General features: G+C 39.5%; 1 protein-coding gene across 5 annotated transcripts in view; it reads left to right on the top strand.

Annotated features, from left to right (window-relative positions):
- DAAM2 (dishevelled associated activator of morphogenesis 2) overlaps positions 1-21725 on the top strand; it is a 212022-nt gene that overhangs the window by 139142 nt on the left and 51155 nt on the right. For all 5 annotated transcript variants that reach the window (XM_086744495.1, XM_086744497.1, XM_086744496.1 and 2 more), the window contains 8 exons: positions 5166-5499; positions 13788-13898; positions 14917-15020; positions 16265-16331; positions 17259-17376; positions 18908-19046; positions 20478-20536; positions 20943-21127. In XM_086744495.1, the coding sequence (XP_086600621.1) occupies positions 5166-5499; positions 13788-13898; positions 14917-15020; positions 16265-16331; positions 17259-17376; positions 18908-19046; positions 20478-20536; positions 20943-21127 (1117 nt within the window). The remainder of the gene's footprint in view (positions 1-5165; positions 5500-13787; positions 13899-14916; positions 15021-16264; positions 16332-17258; positions 17377-18907; positions 19047-20477; positions 20537-20942; positions 21128-21725) is intronic.

The following is a 21725-nucleotide window of genomic DNA, read 5'->3' as shown; positions in this document are numbered from 1 at the left end:
ATTTTGAATAGGACAGCCTGGCCTCCTTGTTGACAGCAAGGCAAAAGAGAAGAAGAAAGAGAAATGTAGTTTGCTCAAAGCTTTGCAAGGTTTTCCTGCTCAGACCTATATTGCTTCTACTGGATCCCCTTGACAAACCCTGTTGCTTCATCTGTTTATAATAACCCTAACAAGCTTCAATACGAGCATCTATGAGCTGCCCTATAAAGTGTTCTCTTCTAAATCGCTGGCGATGGTTATGGGGCTTTTTTTTTTTTTTTAAATAGTTAAGCCAAGCCAAATTTTGAGTTAAGTCCGATGTCTCAACTAATTTCCAGCGACTCAATTCGTTAGCTGCCAAATGGGCTGTGTGCCAGTGCCTGATCAACAAGCCAATTTCTTCTTGATGGAAAGGTTGCAGTAGAGAGGCCCTCAGCTCCATCAAATCCGTCTCATAAGCAGTACTATACATAAGCCTTCAAAATACTAGTCTTTCTAGTTGAATTTGGACATCAAATCCTATTTTCCTTGCCACTTCTGTTCATCAGGCCTCTGAAGAAAATAGAGACTTAAATTCACACAGGATGGACTGTCTGGAATCCATTTGTAATGGTAGGGTACACAGGGGCTCTGACAGCTTACCAATAGGCTCCTCTGCTTGAATTCTCTGATCCAGAGGAATCAAAAGAAGAAAAATGCATGTGTTTGGCTCTGTGTTTTATTTTACTGTAGAACTGTGTCTCTTTTACTACAAAATGCAGAGAAATGGTACTATCTGTGCCTCTACTCCAACCCACCAGTTCTAACAGCAACAAAAACTGAAGCAGACCTACCCAAACTCAAGTTCCTTTCCTCTTTGGAGAAAAGGTGGTAAAAGCATCCTGGGCTGTTACTTGGCCCCCTTTGAGGAAGTGCATTTTGTTCTGGTGTTTAGGAGCTGCCCTGAAATAATAAAGCCAGGTTATGTCCCAGCACGCAGGAACAACCCCAGTCTTAGAGAACAAAAACCCCCACATCTGTATCTTGTAAGGAAACACATTCTCTTTTAGATTTGTAAGAACTTACGGCTATAAACAAGTGTGATGACAAACTATTGGACAGAAGCAGTGAGAGAAGAGCTTTTCTTTTGGTATTTTAGTGCACAAAAATGGAGGTTCAGAAGTGCAGCAACAGTAAAAACTTACAAGGGACTGGAAAAAAAAACTTTTTGGAACCCCAGAAAAAAGTACCTCCTTTAGTCAGAATTGTCACTGACTCCCTTTGCTGTCTGCTCTTCTCCTTTTGTTTAACTCAGATTTACTTCCTGTTATTTTTGTTTGATTTAGCCTTGATGCATTCAAGTGCATACTGGAAATGATCATTTATGCACCCAGCAAGCAAAACTCATTATGCTGAATTTTTCATCAGTTCAGAAGTTGTCAGGATTCTGTGTGCCTCCTAATTAAAAAACTGATGCTGCAGGGAAGCGTAGCCTTGGCTGTTAACAGGGTGGGAACATCCTGCTCTATGCACACCCACAGCGTATGATCTTTCTGTCTTTCCTGAGCTGTATCAAGTCTCACAGGGAGGTTGTCCCCCCCACCATACTTGGTATCCATCAGTGGGTCATTACCTCTTAGGCTGCGCCTCATCTGTATTTGGATGAAAGTTTTGTTATTAGAGCTAGGTAACTCCTTCTGATCAGCACTCTCTAAAACTTAAAAGAATAAGAAGTGCCCTGCCTTTTAAAGTGTGCTAAACTGGTCGAGTGAGAGTCTGAGGTGAGGTTAGGCTTTAATTTGCTTGTTTAGCACCTCTTAAAACACACCCTGCTTTATTTACACTTGAGTTTTTGCATGTGTTAGCCAGAATGCATTGGCAAATATGCGTAACTTTACACCTTCCAGTCTAGAACAAGACCTTATTTTTGCAGCATACGGGACGCATAGGATGGCAGTTAAACACATGTATATTGTGAGGAAAAAAGTACTTTACTTGTAAGAGCTGGGTTTGTCTGCGCACATACACACACAGATGCACGTCCCTGCTTATGGACATACAGATACACAAACACCAAACAGTGTAAGGATTATGGCTCTCAGCCCGTCACCTAAACTCCCACTTCTTTTTCTCTCCTGTACAGACACTTACACACATATATGCGCACACGGAACAGATTATCATATTGAGAGTGTCACTTGGCTCAGAAACTGCTGTCGCCATTTCTTCATCTTCCTCTTGCATGATTTCTGGCTTTTCCAGAGAATAGTGAACTAAGTGTTTTGGAAAAGGAAGGTGAAAATCATAATTTTATTCCTGCTTCTGATGGGAGGGTTTTGCTCTCTGGACTAGGAAGAGTGCAGGAAAATTCCGACATTGTTTTAAATTGTGTCATTAATCAAGGTCTGTGACACACAACGCTTTCCTGTGCATGCCTCCTTTTTGGAATTACCTCATCCAAACAGTTGTAGAAAAATTGCTCTACCAGTGAATTTAGAAGGGATTGTACTTAATTGGGACAATGTGACTTTTATGCCTTTACCATTTTTTTCACATGGTTGTCAGAGCAGGCTAAAATACATGAAGGTTGTAGTGCCTTGTATGTCTTGTCATTACAACCAGGTGTTCCATCCAAAAGTATGTTTAAGGGACTCTTTGTTCAGCTGCTTCTTCAGGATGTTTTCTTTTGTCAGTAGAGCTCCATATCTTCAGAAAGGTATCCATCTTAAGTCCCAGAACTGAAAAGAACACCAAAACATCAGCTCTATTTATTTATTTATTTATTTTCCCCTCCCCTAAAAGATGGAGGGAATAGCTAGGGTATGGGATGGATTCACAGAACTGAACTTCAGAAGTGAAGAGGAGAAGGAGAATTTGAACTAGTCCCTCCCTACTGAGAAAAAAAGCAACTCTGCTCTTTAGGCCCAGGGTTAGAGAAATGCTCAGAAGTCATTGGCATCACATTGTTTGGTAACAAGTTGAGTTTGTGTTTATTTTGGTTCAAAATACATCCTTAGCAGCAACCCTCTTAGCCATGAATGCCCTCATTTCAGTCTTCTTTGGGATGCTAGCATCTAAATGCGTTACAAAAACGGAACTAAGTTTTAATCTTTCTTTAATCATTTTAAATAACAAACTACTTTGAGTGACTTACCAAATTCCTGGTGCACAATTTTGATCCCACTCTCCAGCCTGGAGGCAGAGGGGCTTTTGCTCCTGTGATTTGTTAGGGTAGACAAGATGATGCATCCAAAGAATGTGCAATCAGACCTGTGTGAAACTCGGCAGATTGTCTTAGCAGGGCTCAACTAAACTTTGTTTTCATTTTTGGTGTGCATGTGTTCCTGTGTGTGCTTGCCCTCACTCTGATGTTCACTTTGAAATCCAGTTTTGAACAAAATCCAAACCTCGGACTGAAACTTTGTTGAAAGCATCAGGCTTTGCCATGTTTCTGGTCAAACTGCTGGCCAAACAAGCTGGAAGTTGGCAAATTCATCAGCGTAGTGAGCATAACTTTCAGGTAGGCCTTGAAAATTCCTCTGTGGTGTGGGGTGTAACCACTGGAAGACTATACATATGTCAAGTCTGTATTATCCAGGAGATATATAAGTATGGCTCGCATTTGTCTTACTGGTGCAGAGAGAGAACAGAGACCAGTGAAATGCAGTCTTTCAGTATAGTGCTTCCATTACTGATGTGTGTTTGGAACAGCATCTGACTTACAGACAGAAAAGAGAAAGACAGCACATTGGGAAGTATCCAAGAGGGAGGAAGAGGAGCTGGGTAAAGGCAATATGATGCAGGCTTTTGGTATTCTTGATTTGTTACGTGGGTGGCAATGGTTAACAACCTTTTCATTTGTTTGAGATATCTTGCTACATTATGCTGTTCAGAGCATGGTCATGAACATGTTGTTGGTGTACATTTTGGTAGACTGAAAATTCAAATGTAATTCTCATGGTTTTGCATTCAGAGATTCTAAAAAGCTACACTTACCTGAACAGCCTATTAGAGGAGGCAGGAGGTAAACAAAGTCATCTAGAGAAATTATTTGCAGCCCTTTTCATATCTTTGAATTCTCATTTTTAACCTGGGAACTCTAAATGAAACATTACTAGAATGATTGGTTTGAACTGACTTACATAATTCTAATAATTTCTATTGATTTGCCTAGGAGGCTGTCTGCATGGTCTAATATGACCCACCTGGAATTTGTAACCCTGGTTTTCAACAAAACCTTAAACTTTTCCAAGGACTTTCTCCTGTATTGTTTTCATCTTCAGTTTCCATAATCTTAACCTGAAGAAAGGCAAATTTTGTGGTAGAATACAGTAGAAACAGAACTCTAGTGATGTCAATAGTCAAAATAAACCTGTCCTGCTGTAGGTTCAATCTTCAATGTGTTATTTTGGGACTGATTAATTTTGTTTTTCCTCTATTTGTAATGGTTTTTTTTCTGTAAATTTTCCTACTGCAGGTTGACAGTGGACCTGTTCCATCTTTAATATACCTCCTTAAACTAAAAACAAACAATCAAACAAAAAAAAAAGCAGGGAAGGCAGTTATAGGAGCTTTGCCTTTTACTGAAGTATATGCATCTTTTAAACTTTATATGTATGTCATGTCATCAAAGTGTGAAGTTGGTTCAGCCGACAGGCACAGTGGTTAGGGGTTTGCCTCTGTCTGTACCCACTCCTGGAAGTGATAGCCTATAAGTAGTATTGGCTGAAAGTTTGACCTAAGTCTAAAAAATGGTTTTCAAAATAATGTAAACTCATAATTAAAAGTGTGGCGATGAGTCTGTATGAAAATGTATGTTGTGTGTATTAGCATGTATGTAAGATACAGCGATTTGAAAGAATCCATTCAGCCTTGAAAGTGCAGCAGCTATTGGGGTAGACCATAGCAGGTGTTTGGCGGTAACTGCAACAAAGAACACAGCAACTGAACACTATGGTCATAAGGTGACAGAATATAATTACCTTGAAACTGTGTGACACATTATTAGCTAGTTTTTTTCACTTGTTTTTGTTTGGTTTGTCTTGTTTTTCTTAAATACCTGGGAATTATTCTGTGAGCTTTAGGCTAAAAACTAGCCAGCTTTTACAGATACAGGGTTGAATAATTTGGTATCTTTTGAATAAATTGCCTTTAGTCTACTTTCCTTATTTTTCATACTTGTTTTGGTTTGTTTTTTTTTTTTTCAGGTTTGTGACCAGATTTATTGAGCTGGATGGCTTGAGCTGTTTGCTGAACTTCCTGAAGAGCATGGACTATGAGACCTCAGAGAGCCGAATACACACATCCGTTATAGGGTGTATCAAGGCACTGATGAACAACTCCCAAGGACGGGCTCATGTCCTGGCTCATCCAGAGAGTATCAACATCATCTCCCAGAGCTTACGGACTGAGAACATTAAGACAAAGATCGCTGTACTGGAGATCCTAGGGGCTGTCTGCTTGGTACCAGATGGTCACAAGAAAGTCTTGCAAGCCATGCTTCACTACCAAGTCTATGCTGCAGAAAGGACAAGATTCCAGGTACAAGGAGGATACTTTGCCAGAAATACCCAGCATGATGAATCTCTACAGGGAGTGATTTTTACAGTGCATGTATTGCAAACTTGCTAGTTAGCAAAAAGGCAGTATTTCTCATTTTGTTTTAGGAAGGGCACTTCCTCAAATGGTTTATCAGCATTTCTTTTTTTAAGACCAGATTGCTTGTCTTCAATGCTAATTTAAAATCTCCTGTATCTTACCTTAAAATGGAGGTTTGCTATGTTAAATGAAAGCTACTAATCTGTTCATACTCTAACCTGATGGCATTTCTGGGGTAGTAGTCATTTGTTCTGCCCTAGAAGCCAAAGCCATAGAATTCCAGGAGCCTCTGTCCTGCTTTTAAAGCACTTAGTAATAAAAGAGTTGTGGATTAAATAATGGAGACGGTGGATTAAATAATGGACAGTGGAGGCACTTCAGTTGCCACTTAGCCATCAACTTGTGAATTGTCACCACTTATTAATTGTTGGCTCAGATATCTCCCATTCAGAACACAGAAAGGAAACAGTCTCAGAGACCTTGAGGTAGGTCAGTAATCATTGACAGGCTTTTATTGTGGATACTATTGGCTGCTATTATGACAAACATTCCTTTTCCTAGCAAACTGAACACCTTTACAAAAAGATAGAATAGAATCTGGTGCTGTGTATGTAGCTGCAGCTTCTAAACTATTTACTATTTGTTCTTAGGTGAAATAGGAGTGATGTTGGGCCAGCAGATCTTGGATCCTGGTTTCTGTCAACCATTACCTCCTGCCTTCTTCCCATCTAATGCATCGGTGAACTTTGGGCTAGAATGAGCTATGACTGTAAAACTGAATGGGGAAGCAGTTTGTGCTCGTGAACAGTAGCTGCTAATGTTTGTTGTTAGGACTGAATGCACTATGGCATTCACTGACTGATTCAGACCTGAGACTGGGATGCACGATATCTTGGGGTGGTATTAACCTGTATGTGGCATTGGCAGGTCCACTCCTCTGTGTGCACTGCCTCATCTAGCTTGCTGTCTAGTAATTAGCTGAAATGGAGAATGCTTCCTGAATTAATGTGGTGTTTTTGTGTACCTTGGAGATAGAGTGGAGGTAACCTTAGATGCTCAGCAAAAAGCAGTGGTAACTCACAGCCCTGACAACACTTGTGGTCCTGTGTTAACTTATTCTCACCTGAACAAGTGACTCTGCTTAATAAGCCCATATAGCAGATAGATGCTTTGTTTACCCAATATCTCCTATTTGGGTTCTCACTTTCTCTCTCTTTTTCTTTTAAATTGGTTTAAAATTTACCAAATAATTGAGATAAGTCATTGCTGGGCAAAGTGTGGTAGCACAGGCCCTGTTGTGAGCTTTTGAGGATTCTGATGTAATGATTTGCAGATGCTTACTAACTCTCACACTCATGAAAGAGTACTTTGCAAAAATGCTTGCTTTTGTCAAAATGCTTTTCCATTTGGGAAAAAAATGAAAAATAAATAGGTACTCTCTCTTTTTTTCTCTCTTAAACAAAACAAAAAACCCCTACCCAAACCCTAAAATTATTTAGCAGAAGGGATATGTTCTTGTTTGCAGTTTCTAATGCTTGTGTCTAGATGCTGGCATGAGATTTTCCGCTACACAAAGTAATAACTTGTTTAATTTTGAGGAGGTAAAGATTCATCCCAAGACATTTCTCATCTATCTACAGTCATTTTCTTCTGACAGAGAAACTGGGGATTTTTTAAATGCTGATGAAACAAATGTGGTCATGGTCTTCCTTGTGTTTCAGTGAAAGGTCCTGTGATACTCCAGGACTTGTTAGTTAAGATGTGTTATATCTCTTTGCCTCTTGCCTTCCCACACCTATGTCTCGGAACAGTCTTGCAGCTTATTATCAAGAGAAGCATCCACTGTAACTTGACTATGGGAGACCATTTTAAGAAAAGGATGAGCTGACAACACTTATCCCTTTATCTTTACTGTAAGCTTCAGAGGTGTAGTGTATGGTGAAAGCCTTTTTTTCTTTATCCTAGTCCTCAGTGTGATCTTTGTAACCAAGACTTTGCAAGTATTTGAAGAGATCCTTCAGATTTCAAACTGAACTCTTCTGGGGATATTTGCTGTAGCTTGAGCAACTTGCAGCATCACTCAGTGTATTGAAGTGTCTGCATATTTTAGAGCTTGCAGCTTTAGGTTGACTTTGACTGGCCACACCTAATCAGTGTTATGTTGAAAATTATTTCCCACAACTGGGGATCTGGCAGAACCAAGAAACAAGAATTCTTTCTGTGAAAAGTAATAAAAAATGAACTAAACTGTAGGAGCAGGAGAAACACATTTTGAATGTGCAGAGTAGGAATTTATTCCTTTGGCTCTATGGTTCACTATTGCAGACTGATTCTAATGGAGGCGGGGGGGGGGAAGAAAGCAGGGGACTGTAAAGGCATTACTCAGTCTTTCTCTAGATCTAGCTCTGCAATACAATGGCCAAATTAGAGACACAGTACCTAAGAGGAGAATAATTTCAGGTTCTTAGTTTTGGAAATCAAACTTAATTGTTGTGAAATAAAAAGTGTAGGGCTTTCTGGAAACTGCACTGAGCTCACTTTTATTGGAATGTCCAATAAATAATTTACAGGTAATGCTAACCTCTGACAATATCAGTGCAGTTGTTGCTCCTCCTTAAGTTGCCTTCTTGACAACAGTGGTTGATAATAGTCTTCATCCCTTTTGATCACCTCACTGTAATTTATCCCTCCTCATCTATGAAAGCTGGCACTTTGTATACTATGTATTTGGATTTATTTTCCCCTCTTGGAGATTCCAGTAAATCTAAGTGTCCCATTCTCCCCATGTCATCTGTGGTGACCAAAACTGTGTACTCTGAGGAATCAGGAGGTAAATGTAAGAAACACTGTTCCAGGTTTATTTTTCCCCAACACAAATTCTTTGCTTTTTTTTTTTTTTGCCTTCTTGCAGAGGAATATCATGGTGATAAATAAAGCATTGGGGTACATAGTTCTCCTTCCACTCTTCTTTGTAAGAAGGAGGAAGAGAGGTTCAGGATTATTTTCTGACAACTATCTAGAACTTGATCTTGTGCATAACTTGCTATTGACAACTTTAGAATGAACACTGATTATTTCCTATTTGTACATGCTCAAGTGTGGTGGAGTGATGTGTAGATCATGTATTTAACACAGTAGCATGGCATGTTTCGTTGAATGTCAGAAGTTATTGCTGGTCAGTGTTCTAAGCACAACGCTTGCGACCTGGCACAGATAGCCAAAAGTAGCCAGAGGACCCAGAAACTGATGTCTTACTAATGTAGAAGGAAAGCAGCAACTTAAGATATGGTTCTTATAAAACTTGCATTGGCTTTATCCTGCTATAACTCCTATAATTTGAATAAGAAACTTACAGTTTTATACGGTGTATTTAAAGTCAAAATCCAAATTACAGTGAGATTCCTGAGTGACATAAACACTTGTAATCCAACTTAATTTAACTAAATTGCACCAGCTCATACCCACTGAAGACCACTAATCAAACTGTGGTGAAATATTTTGGAAAGGGTGTCCTTGCTTTTTTGACACGTTCTTTTTTTTTTTTTTATTGAAGTTAATGGAAAATATAGATAGAACTTTTATGAATACGAAAGACTATCTCCTTTACTTAACAAAATTTAATGTTTTGCTCTGAGTGGAAACTCTGATGTTAAAAAAACCTGCTTCTTTCTAAATTGACAGCTTTTCATCTACTGACTGCAGTTATCAATCTGATCCTTAACTTCAGAGAGGAGTCACTTTAAAGCTATGGGAGATTCTCCAGTACTTACTCTTCTTTGTTGAGACTTCAGTCTTCACCCAAATGCGTTGTAGTACTACAACTTCACCTTGTATCTCTGCTGTTTGCAGGTCTATCGGGATCATTTTTGTCTTGACACTTGCAACAATATTCTGTACTTTATGTTTGTATCTGAATTTATATTGTGGTTATTCCTGTTTTCTCACACATTCTGCAGCTTCTTGCCTGAGCTGATCCCTTTGCCTGCTTTAATCTTTGACCCTTCTTTCATGCTGCCCTTCTGCCTGGAATAATTCTCCCTTTAATGTCCAGTAGGCAGTCTGCAGTTCCTCTTTTAAGATATTCCTTGAAAACTGCCTTCTTCTGAGTAGTGTTCCATCTTTACTCAAATAGCATAATAATATAAAGGCATACCTTCAGTCTCCTTCCTGAGGCAATCTGGAAAAGCTCTGTCTTTGCTTCTTCCAGTTTTTATTTGAAATATGCTTCTTTGCCTACAAATTCTACTCTATCCGTTAAAGAACAGAAATGAAAGAAAACATTGGAAAGCCAGACAATAAACCCTCAAGTAGAAATGTGGAATTAGGAAGCTGAGCCCTTGGTGTCCTTGCTGGGATTCTTTTCCATCTGATGTATTAAAAATTGGTGCTAGTGTAATTTTGTCACTGGCTCACTGTCTGACCACAAAAACATTGCTTTATCTTGATTTTCTTAAGTTTCTTTATTGTGAAGATGGAAGTTTCTAAAATGCTATGAAAACTGAGAAAGAAGAGTCTCCGATTTCAGTGTTGTTCATGTCTATGTTATCCTATTTATGACTGGTTTCCTTTGTGAAAGGGGCACAATCTTACTCTTTCCTAAGTTGTTGCCTTTGTGATTATTATGCTTGCTGCTTCCCCTCATTTCTCCTGTGGAGTGGATGCATTGTGTTATGACATTGTAACATGTTGTACTTTTTAACATGCCATATTTTGAGTCAAATGAGTGTTACAAAGTCAAATTGTGTACCAGCCTGGAAAAGTATATTGTGATGTTTCAGTGCCTTTCCAGCTTAATTTGATGTCTGAAACACCCACTCAGCTGGAGACCCCTGTGAGGAGAAAGAATTTTCATTTTAGTCTTGAGAAAACCTAGGTGTTAGATACTGTCTGAAAGGAGCTGATTTCACTTGCCGATAAAAATATTAACTGGGCTGCTTTGGGCAGAACACTTTTGTTTTCCTCCTTAATCTGCTAGAAATTTTGAAACTTGAGGTGAAGGTATAAAGGAAGCTTGATATCGTCAGTTGAAAAGGTGGAGATTACGAGCATTCCTTCCAGAGCCCCCTTGCCCCGTTTGTGTTAAACACCGTCACTACAAACCATAATCTGTTGGGAGAAATCTGATCAATTTGGAATTGTAGTAGAGCAGCTAACAAGGAACAAATTAAAATCCTATATTCCCACTTGATTTTCTTCTTCCTCTTAGGGCTCATCCAAAGCCTTTTGAGGTTTGCTGCTGATTGAATGAAACTCTGCTGGATGTCAATGATGAGGAATAATGGGATTAAGTGAGGAAAGTTTTGCTTAAATAGTAGGAAAAACCTTTACAACCATAAGATCAATTGGGCCACAGAGCTGGCTGCCAAGAGGTGTGGTGGAATCTTTTTCACAGGAAATGTTCAAGTGAAGACTTGAACCACAGCCATTTTCAAGGGGTTGAAGATATTGGAGTTCAGCCATGGTGTGGGGGTGTGGACTCTGATCTTTAGGAATTGCATGAACTTACAGTGTTTTCTTCTAGAGCTGAACAATCACATGAAGATGTGCTGGACTTCAATTGGCTTAGTGCAACCCAGAATTTTTGTTTTTCTTGCCCTGAATTTGGCTTGGCCCCCACTGCATTCTGCTCCTAGTCCAGCCTTCTGAAATGGGGGATAGAAAATTTCTGTTGATATCCTTCAGCCTTTTTGGATGCTGCGTCTGCTATGGTGTTGCATAGAGTCTAGCATGTTTGTAGAAGTCTGTGAGAATATATGGTAGGAATGAGACCTCTGAAGAAAACCAGCAAAACCATCCTTGGGTTTGATGATTCTATAGTAATGGCTATTTAAATGGCCATTTAAATTATTCTAAGGTCACACATGTGCTTTGTCAAATCTGACAGTAACAGAACTAAATTGTGTCATTTATTTCACTTTTACTTATTTGTCAAGTTGAAGAGCTGAGTTTGTTGGTGAATTTAAAGACCTCTTAAATAGTCTTCTGTTGTAATTGTCAGGATGCTGGACTGGACTGACCATCAGTCTGACTCAGTAAGGCATTTCATGTATTTTTATGTAAGATTCATTCCCATTTCTAACAAAATGGGGGAAGGGTTGATATTTGGCCACAGTGTAACTACTGGAAAATCACGGATGTGATGGAAGTTCAAATGCCAGTAGTAGTGACATTTAGAAGTGCCAGCTGGGCAATTTCAAAGATGCAAGAAAAAGGAGTTTATGAAATCAGGCTTACTTGATAGTAAACATACTATGCTCAGATATAAGAACAGCTGTCAGTAGCAGTTTATGATAGATCAAAAGATTTTTGCACAAAAACAAGCAAAGGGTTTGCGTGAAGCCAGGAGAGTATTCTTTCCCCTGGGAAATGCACAGGAGGATATTCCCCCTGTTTCTTGAGGCATATTTCCATGGTGATGTCCATTTTCTAGAGGAAATGAGATAGACCTGTGAAACTGATGACTAGCACAGGAAAGATTTTGCTATGAATGAACGCTTTCAGTAGCCAGGGACAGAAGACTGACTAAAGGAAAATGAATTTTCTTACTCAGCATCATAGCTTCAAAATATTATTTAGATGGATCTGCTGAGCTGAACACTAAAAAAGTTATTTTTGTCTTCATTCTCCATTTATGGCCAAAACTTCTTGGGAAGAGTAAAAAGAATTCTGTCTTTTCTAGTGCATCAGCAAAACAAATATATGAGAGTGGGGTGTTTATTATTAGCGCTGGAGTGAGACACATACAATTGAACTGGCAGATCTCGAGTGGAATTTGTTACTCTTCCAGTAAGGAAAATCATATTTGGAGTTATGAACTGGTCAGAGAAGATCCTGAAGAGAAAATTCGTGGTCATCAGCACAAAGCTAAAAGTACAGTTGCTTTCATGGCTAATCGGTTTCTATGTATAACCGCTTCAATAAATAGTCAAGTGGAATTTATCCTAAATAGGCTTTATAAGACGCAAGCTACCAACATTATTTGTCTAGTCTTTTTTCTCCTTTGTCTCCTGATGTTCACAAGATTATGGTGAAATATCTGTAAGTATGTAGAGATTAGATCAAAAGCATTTGTGTGCTAAGTACCCCCTAAATGCTAAATATCCCTGCTAGGTGGTTAATAGGGAGACATACAATCTCCGAGGAGACCTTGTAGCAGCCTTTCAATATATAAAGGGAGCTTATAAGAAAGACAGAGAAAGACTTTTTACCAGGGCCTGTAGTGACAGGTCAAGAGGTAATGGTTTTAAACTAAGAGGCTAGGTTTAGATTGGATAAAAGGAAGAGATATATTTTTTTTTTTTTACAATGAGAGTGATGAGGCACTGAAACAGGTTGCCCAGAGAGGTGGTGGGTGCCCCATCCCTGGAAACATTCAAGGTCAGGTTGGATGGGGCTCTGAGCAACCTGATCTGGTTGGAGATGTTCCTACCTATGGCAGGGAGGTTGGACTAGATGACCTTTAAAGGTCCCTTCCAACCCAAACCATTCTATGATTCTGTAACAAGGAAACTGGAGCTTAATTGCACTTCCAGTGGAGCTGTGTAATTCACCTTTGAGCTTTGGAGATGTATGTACAGGGGATATTCCTGTTACTTGCAAAACCCTAAAAGGAGCTTACCAAGAGGTGAGTAATTGTCAGCTTCATATGAGAAGGTTGTAAGTGACAGAACAAGGAGAAATGTTCCAATGTCCATGTATAGGTTTTGCTCCTCAAAAGACAGCTTCTCTTTAGAATTCTCTACCCCTGTATATGTAAGTGCCATCTATCCTGCTGAGATCCAAGAAAATAATGAAAATTACTTGAGTGATGTGAGTAGAAAGGACATATGAATCTGATGCTATTTTTCTGTCTGTATAAACTCCCTGTCATGTTCACCATACAGAGTTAACTAACTAGGAAGGACATAATTCTGCTGCTTTCTTAGATCATATTGGCAGGAACTGTAAAGGGTATCTGCTTTTTCTCAAATAATAGCTTGTTTAAAAAAAAAAAAACTGTCTTTTTTTTTTTTCATTAGGATCAGGTGGGCATTTTATTCCTAGCACTATTTTTCATTTGTTTATTGTGGCATACCCAAAATTGCAAACAACTTTGTCTGAAAAAAAATTATTTCTTTAAAGAAATGTGTAGCAAGTCAAAAGAAGATTGTGTGCATATCTCATCAACAGTGTGCAAAATGGTGCAAGAAATTAGACTATGTCCTGTAACCCAGCCTGCTCTTCTGTTTCAGACGTTGTTGAATGAGCTAGACCGAAGCATGGGGCGATACCGAGACGAAGTAAATCTCAAAACAGCCATCATGTCCTTTATCAATGCTGTTCTGAATGCTGGCGCTGGTGAGGTGAGTCACTGCCCTGGAAATTCCTTCTGAAATGTTATGCTTCAATGAATCTACCTTGGAATGGCTAGTAGATTAAGTCACAATTCTTGTGTTATTGAGTGGACATAGTTTGTGGAAAATAATGCTTAATTGTTACTATCAGTCTTATAATGTCTTCCATATTATTTCAGTCCCAGCCTCTTCTAATATAACATAGCCTGCTTGCACTGAAATGATTACTTTGGAGTTTTTTAGGTTTTCTTAAAGAACTGCAAAACATTTACCTCTTGATTTCAGCCTTTTAGAAAACATTTTGGTTTACCTTCAGAAATGTTTTGAAATGTGAAGTTGTTTTGACTCAAAGCCAAACTCAAAACACTTTAATTTAAAAATGTCGAAGGGAGACATTTCAGAAAAGACAGTTTGTTGTTTTGCCTTCATTAACAAGACTTTCTTTTGAGTCTGGAGGATAGTTTAAATTTATTTTGTTTCATTAAAAGTGTTACTTTTGTTACATTGGCTTTTCTTTTTTTTTTTGGTTAAACCACAACAGACGACAAGCTCATAAGAACTCTGGCTGACTGTGTCTCTATCTACAGCAGTACTGTAACATCCCACTGAATAGGTGTCAAGTTTGCCAGAGTATATGGTAATTTTATGACAAATAAACATGAAAACTAGGAGGGAGACTGCAGTACTGTTCATCTGTAAGCAGGAGGTGGACCTCTAATGGACTAGCAAGGCAAACATTAATAACTTCTGTTTTTTATGGAACAACATGGAGTGTGCTGTCCTTCTGACTGGACATGCAGAGCTCATTGTAGGTAAATGAGGACTGCATTTTTAATTGAAAAAGAGGTGAAGGTATTATTATGTTTTTTTTTTTTTTACTTACTTTACGGGAATTAGTCATCCTGTGAATTTGGTGTCAGGATAGAAGATATTGAAAAGGGAAGAAATTAGGTTTTAAGGAATTATTTTTTTTAAGTGATTAAAAGTTTTTGGAACCCAATAACTTGATTTTTCCCCACTTTTTAAGGACAATTTGGAATTCCGATTACACCTACGATATGAGTTTCTAATGCTGGGAATTCAGCCCATCATTGACAAGCTAAGAGGACATGAGAATGCCACGCTGGACAGGTAACACGTTTTCCGAGAATGGTTATTGATCAACAGAAAGAGTTCTTAGAAACTCTTCTTCATTTGGGTTTCAGATTTAAGCACAAAGCTCTCTCTCTCTTCCTAAAACTGATTCCCTTTAAGGACAAAAAGGAGATTTGTCCTTAAAATTAAAATCAGCACATGAAGTGGGAAACATACATACTAAATTGGCAGTGGCTGTGGCAAGGAGTTCTTGAACTGCTTTTTTCCTAAGCTGAGGATGGCAATTGGAATAAAAAAAAAAAAAAAAGTTATAATTCTTTTCTCTTGTAGCAAAACTGTGACAAAAGCTTGTCCTGGTAGGAGGGAGGGAAGCCAGTAGCTGAGTGACTTCAGTGAGACTGAGTATGTGTGATCAAAGCGCAGGTTTTGAGTCTCCAAGGTTTTTCTTAAAGCTCAGTCTTTTTTTGTGATCTACCTTGTACCACACGGTCCCAAACAGTGGCACTGGTGCAACTGTGAGAGAAGAGGCACCTGTGGTAGGCGAAGGGGTAGAGATGCCAAGGGGACAAGAGGGAAGAAAGAGGAGCATCTTCAAACAGCCCTGCTACTGTGCAAAATGTGACACTGAATAGCACCTTCAGATTACTGTACTAAAAGTTATACAGATAATAAATGTTTTCTCCACTAGCGATTCCATATTTTGCCACAGTAATTGAAGCTGCTAATGGCCTTAAATTAAACCCTTCAAAAATGCACATGCTGAAATAAACTTGAAGTAAAGAATCTGAACAATTTGGCTGAAATGCTTCAAGAAGCTAAAAGTCTGATGAACCAATGAGGAGCCTAGTAAAATCCACTTAATTAACAAAATGAAGCAAGTTAACAAGTTGGTTAAGAAGTTAACTTGTTAACCAAGTATGTCATGGACTTTTTAGAAATGTATTATCACTGCAGGCATTGTATTAATCACAAATAGAATATCCCTTTCCTATTTTATATTTATTTTTAGCAGCCTTATCTCAACACAGTGACTTAGCACAAGGATTAAAGAGCATGTATACCTCATCCAACCATTCCTTTTGGCCTGTCACTGACCCCCTTGAGCTACCTTGCATACCTATCTCAGCACAAGAAAGCACAACAAAGGCTTGCCAATTTCCAAGTCTCCTAGCTGGAAACAAGGTGTTGCTGTTTCTGTAGTGACATGCTTAGCTTAAGTCTGAATTATGCCATGAATATTGGCAGGTTTTGTTTGTTTTGTTTTTTCTCTTTTCTCTTAGGCACTTAGATTTCTTTGAGATGGTTAGAAATGAAGATGACCTGGAACTTGCCAAGCGATTTGACCTGGTAAGTTTTTATCTGGAGTACCTGAACCTGCCAAAGCTGAACATCCACTTTGGATGCTTGGTCAACCTTCCCTTTGTGTTCCCTGAAAACAATGATTGACTTTGGTGCTGAGAGAGGCTGGTGCTCTTGTTTTTACTGTTTCTCATTTAGCAAGTAGGAGATCTGTGACATGTGGACAATGAAAACAATGATCAGGGCTTCTGTCAAGTATCTCTGACAAAGACTTCTTTCTTTTGTTTGGCTGAAGGTTCAGGAGTAGAGGAGGTTCTCAACCCTGGTCTAATGTCCTCCGTCCTGATGATCCAGATGCATTCTAGTTTCAGACAACTCCTTTACAGGCCTATGGGTGAAGCTTGGGCTCTTCTCTGATACTTTTCTCAAGATTACGGGAAGCTCTCCTGAAGACTGGTCACCTCAGAGCATGTGGAGAGGATCAGTAATTTAGAATGGGTGGATTTTAAGGATGAGCATAAAACAAGGACAGTTTCCACAACCTCTAGCAGCAGTAAGATAGGGTCAAGAATAGTGATAGTTTCCTCTTCATGACCAGCTCTTGCTGCACACCGATACAGAACAACTAGTCCTTTCCTGCTGAGTTTCTACTGTTTGTGTCAACACTTTCTAGGACCCAAATGTTTTACTTGCTCCAGAACAGCTCTTGGTGGCTTTGCATGCCTCACACCTTTCTAGCCCTTTACTATGGGGATATTTTCCATACTGGAGTGGGGATGGCAATGCTGGTCTCAAAGACCCATGTGCCTGCTCCTCGCTGGAGCTTGCAGCTGGACATTGCAGGAGACTCTGTAGAGGTCCAGTTGCTGGAAATTTGCCTGTCTCGTTGTTGATCAGGTCTTTCATAGTTATTCAGGTTTTCACTGTGCATGTTTTTTCTCTTACTTGTTCTTTCCCTGCCTTCTCTCACTTCAGATCCACATTGATACAAAAAGTGCCTCTCAGATGTTTGAGTTGATCAAGAAGAGATTGAAGCACACAGATGCCTATCCCTATTTGTTATCCATCCTCCAGCACTGCTTGCAGATGCCGTGTGAGTACATCACAGTCTTCCAGAGCAAGGGGTATTAAAGAACTGGGTGAAGCTTTTGTGTAGGGTCACAGATACCAGGACATGCACTGCCCTTGTCTTCCATTCAAAATTTGGTAGTGGCTAAGGGACTTGGTATCTTACACTTACTCCATCCAGCAGATTTTTGTCACAATACTTAAAGCAGCAGCTTGACCTCTCTGCACTTGCAAATAAAATTAAGTAGCTGAGACATTCCAGTTAGTCACTGACAAAGCCTTTAATGATTCTAAATTAGAAGTTTTAAAAAAGAAAGAGCCCTTGTGCTCTAGATCAGGGAATTCCCAGAAATAGACACCATTTTGAATATTAACAAAATGCACTGAGGAATTTTTCTGATGAAAATACAGTACTGAAAGCTGTTCTGCCACTGGGAAATTCCACAGTAAGTCTTCAGGCTGTTATCTCATGGCAGTGCATCAGAGGAGAGCTCCTGAACTCAAACCGAAAAATAACATTGGCATTTATTTCAAGAGAAGTGAAAGGAATCACCTTGTTAACTGTAATAAAATAATTCTGTTATGATTCCAGAGTGTAGCAGCTGAGCAAAGACATAGCAAGATCAATACAGAACTGCCTGCCTTGATCCTGTTAGGTACCAGGTGCTGGTCTTCATTACTTTCAGCCATACTCAAGCAGTCAAACTTAGAAGGGAACATGAAGGAGATATACTGTGGTGTGCTTTTTCAGAAAGTAATGTGGTGTGTTTTCACACGCTCATTAGATTCAAGTACTGCCATGCACAAATTCAAGCCTTTGTTTGTCCCAGTGGTCTCCTTGCTATTACTCTTTAGACAGTACTTGAGCTTTAAGTATTGACCTAGATTTTTTGTGGCAGAAAGGCTAAATCCTGCAAAGCCAGGAAAGGATTGTACTGGACAGTTCTAAACAATCTAAAGGTCCAGGTTATGTGACTCAGGGAGCTGAGGTGAACTTTATGTTGCTCTGGCACTTCTGTTTGATATTCATGGAATCAGTCCCTTTGGTTCAGTTTCTGTTCTTTCTTTGTTTCCACACTTTTTGGTCATGTTTGCATGAATTTTTCATGCCAGTTGAGTTTCACTGACCTGCAGATAACCAAGCATGCAGATAAAATATTTGATTGTTTTTACAGTGCCTGGTCACGATGTCAACCCAGGTACCAAAAGACTCCGAACATCAAGCCCCAGAAAATACTAAGTAACAGCTATCACAAAGGAATCACTTCTGTAGGCATTTAAAGTACAAGTTAGAGCTAATCTGTCAAAAGAGTTGCACAGCCTGAATGTGCAAGTCAGGGGCAGAGTCGCACATGCCTGCTAAGTGCTGTTCCAATATGCCAGGTGTTTGTAAATAATTTGCTAGGAACAGTCTAGGGTTAGGCTTTGTGTTCTATAATTTACTACATACAAGACTGAGATGGAAGGTGGAAAGAGAGGAATGCCAATCTTATGTCAAGTCTGTGCACTTTGGCATAGAAACGGAAGTTCTTATGGGTTGGTCTTTTTCCATACAGATAAGAGGAATGGAGGAAACTTCCAGCAGTGGCAGCTGTTGGACAGAATACTCCAACAAATTGTTCTTCAGGATGAACGAGGAGATGATCCAGATATAGCTCCCTTGGAAAACTTCAATGTCAAAAATATTATTAAAATGTAAGCTGTATTATTATTGTTTGTTTCTGTTATGCAGGTATAAGTATATGATAAGTACACAGGTGCTTAGGAAGTAAAATATCATGTCTTCAGAGTTTCTTATTGTAACTTAGAGCTTCTCATTGTCTTGTTAGTCTTCTAAATAGTTTTCTTCTAATGACATCTTAACCAGACAGTATTTTCTAGCAAAGTCCTTGCTTTTAGCTTCTAATGTCTATTAAACAGAAAGTGGGTTAGAAAAGCAGGAAAAATACCCATGCTATTATAACAAGGCTTTCCTCCTATGCCTTTTTTCATTCAGAATGCTGATGAAAGCTTTCATTGATATTAAAAAGAAAAAAAAAATGGTCATCTCTGCTTAGATCTCATTCCTCACTAATGAGCACATAGTTTAGATAGATTTCAAATAATGGAAAGTAGCCCTCACCTAGCACACAAAACCTTCTACCTCTTCATAAAATGTCTGCATGCTCTCACCCACAGAGTTGGCTGAGGGCACTACCATTATTTTTTCCCATAGGATGCATCATTTGAGAAGTCTAGCTACATGAGCTGGCTCTCATCTCAACTTCCCTGTTCTCAGTCCTTTTTTAGCCAAACTTTTGGACTCTTCATCCCATCCATCTGCCTCTGCAGGTAATTCATGGCCCATTACCCTTCTGAATTATCCACTGAAAAGAGCATTTTATAGAACATAAGCCTCATATGAAACCAAATTCTCCTGTACTAAAAATCTTACAGTCCCTCCTGTTACAGGCATGAGCCAAAATCAAAAGTGATTTCTCGTAATGGAAAAATACACTAGTGTTGACCTCTTTCTATCTGTTTGGATATCAGACTTCCCTGTAGACCTTGTGCCTGATCTCCCTTTTCTACTTTCATAGTTACTCGTCATTCTGCATATCTAATCAATCCCTAGCATGCCCTGCATATTTTGTCAGTAATAGGAAATAGCTATGCCAGTATGAGATATGAGCATTGCCTTGTAACTGATATATTACCCAATAGATAAGCATCCTCCCTCCTTGTAAGAAAGAAAAAATAGAACCACAGAAAATAGAAAAAAAGATGGCAATCTCATCTCCTATTAGGAGTGGGGTAATTTGTAACTCACAGCAGATATGATTATTTCAGTGATGGCTTCTCCCTTTCAAAATAAATACACTTGACAACTTTGAGGGCAATACCTGAAGACACTAATATATCAGGATTTTTTTCCCCAGCCGTTCCTTTATCCTTTTTCAGGACTTTGAGCAGCAAGCTATCACATTTATGGTATTAGCTGTTGGCTACAGTAAGGATCAGGATCTGGAATCAGACCAGATACCACTGATATCGTCCTGTATAAACATGTAAATTTACCAGGTTGCCTTTTGCCTTTCAGCCCGGGTAGCTCAGAACAACTTTAAACAATCTAATTTCATCTTTCAGGCTGGTGAACGAAAATGAAGTCAAGCAGTGGAGGGACCAGGCAGAGAAATTTCGGAAAGGTGAGCACATCCTCTGTGCTGGGGGAGGCAAGACTGATCCTGATTCAGCCACAGAGCGACGACTAGCAGAGCTGGGCACAACTTTTCCTTTGGAGGACAAATCCTGCTTTGTTCCCTCCAGTACATTTTGTCTCATGGTGATCAATTTATGTGTTTCATAGGATGGGGTTTCCCTCAGTCCTCACATGAAATGGTTTTACTGTCTAAAGTGAAACTTGGGCATTGCTGTCTTGATCACTGAATATCACTGTCAAGACAGTCAGACTCTGTTCTCTTTTTCCTACTCTCATTATACATTCCCCGTTGAACTGACAGATTTGGCAGCTTTATTTCAGCATAACCTGCATCTCTTTGGTGACTGTTCATGAGCTTTATTTCATCAGCCCCACTTGTGTGCTCCCTCTAGACCATGCCGAGCTGATGAGTAGGCTAGAGAAGAAGGAGCGGGAATGTGAGACAAAGACCCAGGAGAAAGATGAAATGATGAAGACACTGAACAAAATGAAGGACAAGCTGCAGAAGGAATCCTTGGAGCTGCGCCAGACCCGGGACCAGATGAACGAGCTGGTGGCTCAGCTTAATGAGTTCTCGGTATGAGACTGGGACTCTTCCCATGCTTGTTAAAAGCCTGCTAACTAGCGAATGGTGAACAAAAGCACATTATGAGTGAAGCGCTTTCTATGGTCAGTACAGAGAGAGTCTGTCTAGCCAGTTACAAAGATGAATACTTAGAAGCTGCTCAGCTTTTAGCTCAAACTGAAATCCCTGAGTTGGTGGTGTAGAATGGATAATGCATGGACTACTCCATTGCTTCTCCTCAGCCACCTTCCTTGCAGGAGCTGCTGAGGCACATGTGTCTTCCTCCAGCCATAATTCTTACTACTGAGTGGGGTGGGCCTGGTTGTTATTTCAGTGGAACAGAGAGAAATCTCCCAGATATGAAAATATATTTAATGAAGAAATAAGATTTCTGTCATCCTTCAAGAGCATCTCTACTGCCTTGGAGCTCTGCAGAAGTGACATTTCCAGCTGCTCCCTCCTGCTTGGTGCGCCTTCTGTCTTAGCAGTGTGCCTGAGCCTCAGCTTGCCAGGATATGGCCCTGAGCAGTTAGACACTGCAGAAAGGAGATTCATTCCCTCCTCCCCTCCTCCCATCTCCCACTTTGCATTAGTGGGGCCTAATGACAGG

This window comes from Chlamydotis macqueenii, chromosome 3 (genome assembly GCF_036417535.1).
Source record: "Chlamydotis macqueenii isolate bChlMac1 chromosome 3, bChlMac1.mat, whole genome shotgun sequence".
In the NCBI taxonomy this organism is placed as follows: Eukaryota; Metazoa; Chordata; class Aves; order Otidiformes; family Otididae; genus Chlamydotis; species Chlamydotis macqueenii.
Note: the sequence above shows the minus strand (reverse complement) of the source record. Positions and strands in the feature narration are given on the sequence as shown.